General features: G+C 53.7%; 2 protein-coding genes across 6 annotated transcripts; one reads left to right on the top strand and one right to left on the bottom strand.

The window, feature by feature from the left end:
* Positions 1–3,782: 3,782 nt before the first annotated feature.
* LOC101769549 (UDP-glycosyltransferase 73D1) lies at positions 3,783–5,577 on the top strand. The gene has a single exon (XM_004976219.2). The coding sequence runs from the start codon at positions 3,846–3,848 to the stop codon at positions 5,322–5,324; it is 1,479 nt and encodes a 492-aa protein (XP_004976276.1). The 5' UTR covers positions 3,783–3,845; the 3' UTR covers positions 5,325–5,577.
* Positions 5,578–5,724: 147 nt separating this feature from the next.
* LOC101769142 (cytokinin dehydrogenase 8) lies at positions 5,725–11,508 on the bottom strand. 5 transcript variants are annotated; one of them, XM_022828374.1, is made up of 6 exons: positions 10,693–11,508; positions 10,390–10,517; positions 9,971–10,252; positions 9,558–9,820; positions 6,639–7,359; positions 6,164–6,303 (listed from the first exon to the last, which is right to left on the bottom strand). In XM_022828374.1, exons 1-5 carry the CDS (start codon positions 11,264–11,266, stop codon positions 6,651–6,653), a joined length of 1,956 nt encoding a protein of 651 aa, XP_022684109.1. In that variant the 5' UTR covers positions 11,267–11,508; the 3' UTR covers positions 6,164–6,303; positions 6,639–6,650. The 5 variants fall into 5 exon arrangements, with proteins under 5 accessions (XP_004976275.1, XP_022684109.1, XP_022684108.1 ...); XM_004976218.2 differs by lacking the exon at positions 6,639–7,359 and having other exon boundaries at positions 5,725–6,303; XM_022828373.1 differs by lacking the exon at positions 6,164–6,303 and having other exon boundaries at positions 6,398–7,359.
* Positions 11,509–11,856: the final 348 nt, after the last annotated feature.

The following is an 11,856-nucleotide window of genomic DNA, read 5'->3' as shown; positions in this document are numbered from 1 at the left end:
CGCTTTCTCCACCTCTCCCGTTGACGCCCGGGGCCCACCCGTCATCTCCCTCCTCGCGCCCGCGCCTGAGCCGAACTCGAGCTCGAGTCCGTGCCGCCCCCGCTCCGGGTCTGCGTTCGGCTCCAGCCTTAGGCCTGCATGCCAAGGCCGCCTCCCGGGCTATAAAACGAGCCGCCGCACCCCCCTCGACCTCACCAAACCCTACCGCCCACCGCCTTGAGCCCTAGCGCCGCCACACTAGAGCTCGAACCCGCCGCCATTTATCCACGCCGCCGTCGCCTTGCCGTCAACAAGAACACCGCCTGGAGCTTCGTGTCGTGGTAAGGAAGCCGCCCGTGAAGATCACGTGCGCTCCCGTGCCCTCTCTCGCACACATGAGCTTGCCGAAGTCACGCGCTACCGCATCGAGCCGCTCCGCCGCGTCGCCTTGCACCGTCGTCACCTCGGCCGCCACGGGTTCCGCCTAGATCGGTTTGCTACGCCGCCAACTTCGTCCCGAGCCAGTCCTCGTCGAAGATCGTGGACCGCCACTCGAGCTACGCTCGATTTCAGCGAGGTCCTATGCAGCACCGCCGCTCGCCGTTGTGCTTGCCGCCGCCCGCGCACCGCCGCTTCCTCCTGGTCGTCCGCAACCATCCGATCGGGAACCGACGGCACAGATCGAATCTGACCCGGGTTAATACTGGTCAACCCAAGCCGCCCGTGCTGCTTTTGCAAAAAGGCCCTCGCTGTTTTCTCTTTTTACATCCGAGATCCATCCAGTTCAAAAGTATTTCAATCTAAGTCCTTTTTCTTCTGTTTTAGCCCCTGCTCTTTTATAAAATTCCATCCACCATCTGGTTCGGTTCTTTTATGTGTTAGATCGTCTGTTTATATGGTTAATTAGGTTTTAGCCCTCAGTTTCTTTAAGTTTAACCCCTGAAAGTTTAGTTTTCTCGCAGTTAAGCCCCTAAACCTTGTTTAGTTCATATCTTTAGCGTTTTAAATCTGTTTTAAGTGAGTTCGTGTTAACACATAGATTAGTTTTATGGTCTTATTTTGCTATGTTGCTACTGTTTGATGTAATATTTTCTTATTTTAGTTCTTTGTTTGCTTGTATGTACTTGTTTGGTGTGCATAGAAGGATTGCAGTTCGAGAGGTTCGAAGAGCAAGGCTTTGAAGACTTTGAGCAGCAAGAGCAAGTTCAGGAAGGCAAGTCGTGCCCTTGATCATAATTTGATCCTATGCAACCTTCACTTTCATGTTCATTACACATATGCTATGCACTTTAAGTATAGAAACATGCACTTTAAGTATAGAAACATGATGGATCCTATTTAAGGTGTGCCTAGTTTTATCCCTGCACCTTGATCAACCTGGGTTTACTTTAATGTTGGGTAGTTCTTACTTAGTTGCACTAACTAGGTATGGTGGTATTAATGAACCAATGCTTAAACTTGTTTTATTTATGCTATACCTTCCATTAATACAAGATTACCATGCTTAATTGAAACATGGAGCGACCACCTAGGAAAACAGTACAACTATAAGAACTATATGGCTCTGGTCTTGACTAATTAATTAGAGACTCTAGTCTAGGGTACTCTTACCGAAAGGGCAAGAGGGGAGGTGTTGATGGGGTATAGCTCGGCCCTCAGGCTAATCTGCTCTATGGTAGCTTCGTAGTCTTGAGAGAGGTTTATGCTCTGCTTCGACCTGAAACCTTAGCATTTTACTACTTACTAGGAAATCTTTGTAAAGGCCTCGTAGCGTCTCTATGAAATCACACCTCATAAGTGGGGTACTGTGTCTGGCCCGTACAGCATGGCTGGATCTAAAATCCTTTTGAACTTTTATGCGACTTGTGTGCAAAGGTGTACAACCTCTGCAGAGTGTAAAACTGTTATAACAGCCGTGCTTACGATCAAGAGTGGGTTGGACCCTCACATGATTAATTTATCGAAAGTTGAATTAAATTGATATTATTTATTATTGTTATCTTTTATCTATGATCATGCTTAATGTGGGTGGTATAAACTTATACTTAGTAATTGCTAATAAAATTTGACCAACCAATTAAAATGTTGAATAGTTGTTAAACCATAGCCAATCCTTGCATAGCCTTACACTACACATTCCTCACGCTTGCTGAGTACCAACCGTAAGTGTAATCACCCTTGCTAAAACTGCTTCTTAGACCAAGATAACTTTGAGGAGGTTCTTGAAGACTTCGAGGAGTTCTAGGTGTACGTGTGCCCCCAATCAACTACCTGTGGAGTCGTCGTCCTCGTTAGAGTTCCGCTGCTAGAATAAAGACTCGTTTTGCTATTGGAATTAAAGACTTTCGGTCATGTAATAAATTTAATACTCTCTTTACGTTATGGCACTGTTTATGGTATTTAATGAAGTCGTTGCATATGTGAAATTTGATCCTGACGCATATACAATTTATTCATCTGATTTTGCCTTTAAAAATCGGATGTGACATTTCCTAGCTCCGCCCCTGATCATACGTCTCTTTACACGTGTTGAGCCTATCCCTGACCGGCCTGGCTCCCTCGTACGAGCCAGACTACGCTGAACTGCTTCTCCGTTCTCTCTTCTTGCACGAGCACTTCTCACTTCCCTCCGCTCCTATTGCTTTGACGATTGCTCCATGCGCAAACGTCTGTACACATGAATGCATGCATAGCACTCAACACTCTAGTCATAGAAAGCTATCGCGCCCCCTCGTCACAAAAGATTTTAACAAAAATATAGATGAACGTAGCACGCAATCATGTAATCCCTCCATCCCAAATTACTATTCGTTTTGAGTTTTCTAGATATAAAACTTTTGATATATATCTAGATGTATGTATGTTTAGATACCTAGAAAAAATATGTATCTAGAAAAACCAAAACGAATAGTAATTTGGAATGGAGGGAGTATATATGTTTATACAAAATTTGTGCATGTGTACTCGTATTTTCGGTAGGCGACGTGCAATCAACAACGAGGCGGCTATGGTAACTTTATGCGTACATGTGATTGACTATGTTTAAAAAAAACTGTCTCTAGATTACTTACTTCTCCTTTTGAATTTCACCGTTATCGTCACTGCTTGCACAGCAAAAGTGAGAACCTGAGCCTTTTGAGAATTACGAACTGCAAATCCCCAACCTCCCAATTCTCAACTTCTCTTTATAAGCTCCATCTGCATTAATTCAGTGCCCCTTTAGAAAACAAAACTCGCAAAACGTAGAGCGAAAAAAATGCAGGTGAAGTTGCTTGGCAAGCACCGGCAGCAGGCAAGGAATCCCTTGACAGAAGTATTGGCCATTGCAGCATGGGACACAGCTACTGCCTGCTGTGCTGCAGCAAAGTTCGAGCTGACGCTGATGCTGCTGTGGATGCGCCCGCGGCCCGCCCGAACCAGACACGAACACGACTACTGATTAATTGACGTGGGCTTGGGTGGGCCACCAGAAGAGCAGCTGAGCCGGCGCCATTGGTGGAAAAAGGCCCTTTTAGGCCCATTCCTACTACTGGGCCATTCCATCTATCAGAGGTCAAGGTGGAGGAGATAGCCCCGGAGATTTCGTGAATTTCGTGCTGCTGCACTTGGCAAATCAAATCAAATTGATGCGAATCTTATTTTCTATTTTGTGGAATCTGGACAGATCCAGCCAGTCCTTATCGGTTAACAAGAAGAGGCTAATTTAACATTCGGCACGCTAAAACTACAGCCCATATGTCGCCATCAATCTTCGTCACCATTGTCTTGCACTCTTGCTCCAACTGCCACTCTCCGAATCCTTACAAGCAAACTCACAACCGGGACAGAGTTGTTGCAGAGTCTCGACAGAGTGTTAGGAAAAGGAAATGGAGATCACCCAGTGCCCGAAGCCTCACTTCGTGGTCATCCCATGGCCAGGCACCAGCCACATAATCCCCATCGTCGACGTCGCCTGCCTCCTCGCCGCGCACGGCGCGCCGGTCACCGTCATCACCATGCCCGCCAGCGCGCAGCTCGTCCAGCGCCGCGTGGAACGCGCCAGGGAAGCCTCCTCGGCGGTCATCACGGTCGCCGCGATCCCGTTCCCGGCCGCGGAGGCCGGCCTCCCGGATGGCTGCGAGAGGCTCGACCACGTCCCCTCGGTTGACCTCGTGCCGAGATTCTTCGACGCCGCCATGCTGTTCGGTGAGGCCGTGGCGCGGCACTGCCGCCTCATGGCGCCGCGCCGGCCGAGCGCCATCGTCGCCGGGATATGCAACACGTGGGCGCACGGCGTGGCGCGTGAACTCGGCGCGCCTTGTTTCGTCTTCCACGGGTTCGGTGCGTTCGGCTTGCTGTGCTCTGAGTACCTGCACACGCACAGGCCGCAAGAAGCGGTCGCGTCACTGGACGAGCGCTTCGATCTTCCGGTCCTGCCACCTTTTGAGTGCAAGTTCACGCGGAGGCAGCTGCCGGTGCAGTTCCAGCCGTCCTCAAACGTCAAAGAGGACACTTTTCGAGAGTTCCGGGAGTTCGAGATGGCCGTGGATGGCATCGTCGTCAACAGCTTCGAGGAGCTGGAACACGGCTCGGCCGCGCGCCTCGCGGAGGCCACGGGCAAGGTCGTGTTCGCCGTCGGCCCGGTCTCGCTTTGCGGCGCACCTGGCCTCCTCGACTCGCGGGCCGGCTCGGATGAGGCCAGGCGGTGCATGGCGTGGCTCGACGCCAAGAAAGCCAACTCCGTGCTCTACGTCAGCTTCGGCAGCAACGGGCGCATGCCACCGGCGCAGCTGATGCAGCTCGGGCTGGCACTCGTCTCCTGCCCATGGCCTGTGCTCTGGGTCATCAAGGGTGCGGACACGTTGCCCGACGACGTCAACAAGTGGCTACAGCACAACACCGACGCCGACGGCGTCTCAGGGAGCCAGTGCCTTGCGGTTCGCGGGTGGGCGCCGCAGGTGGCCATCCTAGAGCACCAGGCCGTCGGCGGATTTCTGACGCACTGCGGGTGGGGCTCGACGCTGGAGAGCGTGGCCGCGGGCGTGCCCATGGCCACCTGGCCATTCTACGCCGAGCAGTTTCTGAACGAGAAGCTGATCGTTGACGTGCTGGGTACCGGCGTGTCCGTCGGCGCCACAAAGCCCACGAAAGGCCTGCTGAACAGAGTCCAAGGCGTTGAGGAGACGAAGCCGGAGGTGGGAACAGAGCAAGTGAAGAGGGCCCTGAACAAGCTGATGGATGGAGGAATCGACGGGGAGGGTAGGAGGAGCAAGGCTCAGGAGCTGAAGGCCAAAGCAAAAGCTGCGTTGGAGAACGGGGGATCATCGTATATGAACATGGAGAAGTTGATCTACTTTGTAGCTTGAATGTGGATAAAGTTTGCGTTCGTAAATCAGTCAATTTCTGCATGGGTGCCTAATAAATTTTGGAGTGTTCGACGATTGGCTTCTTGCTTGAGCTGTGCATTTCGTGTACAAGCTAAGATCGGTATCTCTGATTAGGGCATTAGATCACATTTACATTTTGCGATAGAGATTTCTTGCTTCTCTCCCCTGCCAACAAACCATGAAGCAGTTCCTTGAAAAGAGCCTGTTAGTGGGTCTAGTTATCGGAAGATGTCCTTGGGCCAAACACATTGTGCCCCGTTACCTATCTCTTGTTCTTTGTTTTCCACTAAGGCCATCAGTGTTTTTTTCTGCGAAAATTACTAATCCTCAAGTGATACTTTTTTGAACCGAACATTCCCTGGCATTGGCAAGAAGAAAAAACGATGGGCATTGTCACGATTGAAATATAATGAAGATACTGACGAAAAATTCCTTTTCCCCTCCCGCCCAACACCTTTTACGAGGCCACAACCCACAAATACTCTAAACAGTGCCAAAAAAGAAAAAACAAACACTCTCCCTTGAGCCTCTGCCAACAAAGTACCTAGCAACGTGAATGAATAATCTCCCATCTGAGCTAGCATCAACTACTCATCAGCCTAAACTACGTGAGTGAGTGAGTTACATCACCACCGCCGTCACATCGTCCGTCCTGGGGAAAATCCCCTGGCCCGGCCCAAGAATGCGCATGGGGTCGAAGCGGGCCTTGCGGGCCACGAACCGGTCCCAGCTGGACCCGAAGTGATCTTGCCAGTGCGCCCGCGACGGCTGCCGGGCCAGGTACTGCTTGGCGCCGAGGCGGCGGCAGGCCTCGTCGGCCACCCGTCGGTGCTCCTCCAGGATCCCCTCGACGCAGGCGCCGCCGCACCGCGCCGGGTCCGTCGACCGCAGCACGCTGAAGACGTACACCACCCCGTCCGGCACCGCCGGCACCACCGCCGACGTGTTGCCGTCCCACCTGAAAAAAACGTCGCAGCGAACCAATCGGTCAGTGCGGAGCATCGTATATTCCTGTATGTACCCCGATCTGCCTGCGACCAGAATCATCAGAGTTCATAAAAGACGTTCGGAGGATCCGGCAGTGGACACGGCATTGATGCGTTTGCTAAATCCAACATGACTATACGCTAAGAGCATCTCCAACAGGTTTGTAAAACTGGTGACCTACAATTTATTTTAGTAGATAACTCTTGCGCTCTCTCCAACAACTTTGATAAAATTGGATACCTATGATTCTTCCAGGGACTAATCCGAGAGTGGAATATTTTTTTAGGAGTAATATGCAAAATCAACCTTCTTCTCTTCTTATCCTCTTCCTTCCCGTCTCCTCCACAGATCCCCCGCCGCCCCCTGCTCCTCCCGTCGCCGCCCTCCGCTCCTCCCGCCACCGCCCTCTTCTCCTCCGCCGCCGTCTACTCGAATCGGCGCCGGCCCCAGCTCCGCCTCCGCGAGGGAGGCCGCCAGAGGTCGGGACGGATGTGCGCCGGCGCGGCGGGCGGCGCTGCGCGGGCAACGCCGTGCGAGGCCGTGGCCGGTGGCTCGACGCGTGGCCTTGCGAAGGGCAGAGCGCGCCGGCATGCGAACGAGCAGCACGGCGGCCGGCGGCTTGATGTGGGGTTGCGCGACGGCCGGCGCTGTGTGGGGCCGCGATGGGCGGAGAGGTGAGGGAAGACGGCGGCGAGGTCCCCCGACGGCCAAATCGACGAGCCGCTGGCCCCGCGAGCTCCCCTCGCGACCGAATCGACGAGCATCGGCCGCGCCGAAGTTGAGCCGGCGGAGCTCCGCCGGCACCTTAGCTCCACCTTGCCTTCGTTCTCGCCGCCGATTCGAGGTCAGTAGAGCATGGGACGAGTGGTGAAGAGGCTGCGGGAAGGGTCTCCATGGTGGCGCCGGTGGTCGGAGGTGGGAAGGACGCCAGCGGCGTGAGGGCGGAAGTGATGGAGGCGGCGATGAAGCTTCAGTGCGGGACGGTCGGCTCTCCCACCAGCAGGAGGAGGAGGATTTAGCAATCCAACTGGTATATTTGAATATAGGTTATAACTAAAAAATTTAGGAATAACACTGTTGAAGTGGTTTATTTTTACTGTTTTTTATCCTATAGTTTTAAGGACAGCGATCCATTTTACGAGACGCTCTAATGGACGGTGGTGGCGCCCTGTAACTCCGAACTCCTTCCTAAAATGGCAAGGAGGAGGAGGGGGGCATGGGACCGTGAGCCCGTGACAGGGTGGAGGCCCCCCGGCCTGGCATGGCAGGAGGATGTGAATAGGGTGTCCGGGAAAAGCAGGACATTATTTCAGATCCTGGATCATGTCAGCTCTGAAGGGTTTTGAGTGCGGAGAATCTTTTCATTTTTCTTTGAAGAAAATTAGTAAGGCCATGTTTAGTTACTCCCAACTCCCAACTTTGACACTATGCAAAAAGAAGATTCCCCATCACATCAAACTTGCGGTACATGCATGGAGTACTAAATGTAGATGAAATTAAAAACTAATTGCACAGTTTTGTTGTACTTTGCGAGACGAATCTTTTGAGCCTAATTAGTCAATATTTGGACAATAATTCACAAATACAAACGAAACGCTACAGTGTGCTACAGTGCTGTAACAGTAATTTTGCACCTCCCAAATTCCCCAACTAAACACGGCCTAAAGCAGAGAATCTATTTGACCGGCAGAAAGGTTGGCCGTGCAAGCATCCTCTGCGGGGAGCAGAGCGGCAAAGCCTGCTGCGAACATGACTGGCCCTGGTCCGCTAATCCCGAGTTCTGAACATCACGGATTCACGGGCAGGCATGTTCAGAGTCCTTGAACACATGCTGCGTACAAGCAAACAGAGCTGAAAAGAAACGATGTTTTCAGGAACTGAAAAAAAAACAATAAAAAGAAGCAACGCCGTGGATACAGTATACTACAGTGATCCTGCTAGCAACAGTAGCTCGGCTCAGCTGTACAGTGCAGCGTAGTATTTTTAAGCTGTACGTAGGGAGCTATGAGAGGTCAAAGTCAGTCAGATAGGGATTGACCAATGACCATGACCCGGAAAGGAGGAAGACTGGAAGAGAAGAGGCCCAAGGCGCCAGCGCCCAGCGCCACCAATGCGCCATACCGGGTACTGGCGCTGTTATTTGCGGAGACTGCACTGCACTGAATACCCCCGCCAGTCGCGACTTGCAGCAGGCCTGGCTAAACAAGCCCAAGCGATTGCTAACGCTGTTTTTATTTTTTATTTTTTTAAAAGGCACTGCTCAGTGCTCGGTGCTCACACTGTTTACACAGTCTACACCAGCTGCTGCAAGCAAGCACTGCAACTTGCAAAAGGCACGTCCGATCATCTCGTGGAATCTCCATCTCCCTGCTGGCGTTGCCCCCCTTCTGTTTGTCTTTCTCACACAGTCACAGCTAGAGAGAGATTCAGGAGACCCCAAGCTAAAAGCTAGCTGTTGACAGCCGACCCTTGACTCTTGTGTAAACAGGCAAGGCCAAGACCGATCGTGCGCTGCCAAACACTACAGGAATGGGGGGGGGGGGGGGGGGGGGGGGACTAGTTTGCACTGTGCCTGATTGACTGAAGATGCAGCAGCCAGCAGGTTAGTGTGATCCAGCGTCCCAGCCGATGCAAAAGGTGCAAGGTGAATTGTCGATGGCTTGGCTGCTGAGTGCTGAGAAAGGAGGGAGGGCATGAGGTGACGGCTAACAGGGCCCCTGTGAGGCTGTGACTGTGAGGGAGAGATGCCATGGCGTTGTCACAATTGGGCCAACATGTTGCGCCTAGGGTTGGCAAACCATTTCTGGGATGATAACAACAACGGGAAAGCAGCACGAGAAAGAAAAAAAATGCTAAGCTAACAAAAGCCTCAAGCCTACAAGACTGCACTCGATGTGCAATCTGTTCTGCATATAATAAATCACCCAGAAAAAGGCCTGCGCTTTGTTTTTTTATTTTTGGAATACTTTGAGATTCCCTGCGGGTGAAAGGCCGATCACGCCACCTCATCCAAACGATTTTTTTTCTTTTGCGCAGCCAAATCTTGCAAATTAATATTGCGAAAGGGACCCCTTTATTAGTGAATCCTTTTTGCTAGTATATGAAGTACGAGCAGCTTTTATTCATGGCTAAAGCTATCTAAAGCCAGTACTCTACTTAATTTAGCATGGAACTAGGCGTACATGGCCTTTTTTTTGTTTGCAAAGAGTGGGAAGCGGGCCGAACCTGTCAGTGAGGAGGGGGTAGACGAGGACGGGCCCCTCGAACTCCCCCCGCGTGACGGTACCCATGAGCAGGTCCTTGAACGCCGCGGCGCCGTGCCTGGGCACGAACACGTTGAGCCAGGGGTGCGGCACGTCCCAGAGGCCCCGGCTCCTGAGGCTCTCCTCCTCCATCCTCACCCTGTTGAGGAAATCGAAGTAGGCCACCTCCACGCTGTACGCGTGGGGCCGCAGAAAGCTCAGCTTCCCGGAGACCAGCTCCACAACCTGCACAGACGACACAAGAATTTCGAGAGCCACAAGGCCGGTTCAGCGTTCAATAATCGACCGGCGGTCCTTCTCGCCGTTACTGGTGAAAGATGTTAACATGGCGTGTGCTGATGAGTGGTAGCTGCAGTGACGAAAAGGGAGACTGACATGGTCGCCGTCGGCGGCGGCGGCGGAGTCTTGCCGCTGGAAGTCGTGCACCGCGAACTCGATGCAGTAGTAGACCTTCTTTCCTCCGCCGACGCCGTCGGAGCCGAAGTCCGGGGTGAAGTTGACCTCGGCGGGGAAGGCGACGGAGGAGCTCCGGAGGGACTGCTCGTTCAGGACCATGAACCCCTCCACGTAGTCCACCAGCTCCGGCATTGAGACCAGGAGCTCCTGGTCCCCGGTGAAGGTCTCGAAGCTGTCGTAGAAGGCCCTCACCCATCTCACCTAATGATCGACCAGGACAGCAACCATAGAAAATTATCGGCCGGACCTGCTGCTTGAGATTTACAAAAAGGCGTGTGGAGGAGATCGATGAAGAAGATTTCCATATTTCTATTTCTAGATTGCGTGCATGTATGTACCTTGGGGGGAGCAACTTGCAGCGGAATCCTTGCCCTGGTTATGATACCGAACTGGCCAAGGCCACCAAGGACGGCGAAGAAAAGCTCCGGGCTCTGGGTGGGTGAGCATGTCACCACCTCGCCTGTGCCTGCAACCGACGGGACAAACAACTCAAAAACAAACGGAAAGAAACAAAGGCCACTGATCACCCGTATCCTTGCTTTCTTCTCCCTCTTCTTCCACCAAACAAAAGGGAGCGAAAAGAAAATTGGCAGAAGCTGCATGCGCGCAGCGGGGCCGTGCCCGTGCGGCAGAGCGTGTACCTGTGACGACCTCCAACTGCAGGACGTTGCTGATCTGCGGGCCGTGCTTGAACGCCTGCCCGCTGATGCCGCCATTGGACAACGTCCCGCCCACGGTGAGGTACAGGTAGTCCGTCCACGACCGCGGCGCGAGCCCGGCCCTCAGGCACTCCTCCAGCACCTCCACCCACAGCGCGCCGGCGCCCACGTCCGCGTACGCGCCGCCGCCGCCGACCTCCACGGCGCGCGGCAGGGCGCGCGTCTCCACCACAATGCCGCCGCGCGCCTGCGCCTGACCGTGGAGCGAGTGCCCCGCGCCGCGCGCCGCCACGGACGCCCTCGGCCGCCGCCCGGGCCCCGCCGGCGCCGAGGACAGCGCGCCCAGCAGCCGCGCGACGTCGGCGGCGGACCCGGGCCGCATGACCGCGACGGGCGCCTCGGATACCACGGCGCCGAAGTCGCGGGCCGCGGATGGCGTCGGCTCCAGGAGCGCTACGGGGCCGAACACGTCGCTCGGGCTCTGGATGAAGTTCGCGGAGGAGCAGAGCAGCAGGACCACGACGGCGGCGTACAGGTACAGCGCCTTGAGCACCATGGCTTAGCAAGCTTCTTGCTCGATACCTAGCAACCCGGGACAGCTCAGCTCACGGAAGGAAGCAAGCGCATTTGCCGGTGCTCGGGGCCGAGACGAGACCGAAGAATAAGGCGTCGTGCTGTCCTGATCGGTGATTGACGTCTCCGTCAAGATCGATCCCTGGGTTCCCACAGGAACTGTGGATGGATGGAACGGGAAGGGAGAAGCAGCGAGAGGCGACGGAGATAAGAGAGCAGGGGGTGACAGGGCCAAAGGCATGAAGCTCACAGACGGGTGCGCGTTTATATATAGCCGGTGGTGTTGTCGCTGCCACGGCGGGGCCGAGGATCTAATGGAAACCGGGGTCGGGGCACGGGGGATCCACGCGGGCCCGCGCCTGCCTGCGTCTGATCACTGGTCAGGAGATAAACACGAAACGCGTCCTTCAATCTTGGAGCGATTTGCCATGCAATCAGTGGAACGCTCATGCAGATGGGCTCTACCTCATGTGGATTAGTGGTATTTAATGAGTGGTTGAAATGTATGCGCTCGTGCGACGTGTCCTTAATTACTGCGCAGACTAGTCTCTTCTTTGCTCATGGCAACTATTG

Source organism: Setaria italica, chromosome VII, assembly GCF_000263155.2.
Source record: "Setaria italica strain Yugu1 chromosome VII, Setaria_italica_v2.0, whole genome shotgun sequence".
In the NCBI taxonomy this organism is placed as follows: domain Eukaryota; kingdom Viridiplantae; phylum Streptophyta; class Magnoliopsida; order Poales; family Poaceae; genus Setaria; species Setaria italica.
The sequence above is the reverse complement of the archived record's forward strand: the minus strand, read 5'-3'. Positions and strand labels throughout refer to the sequence as shown.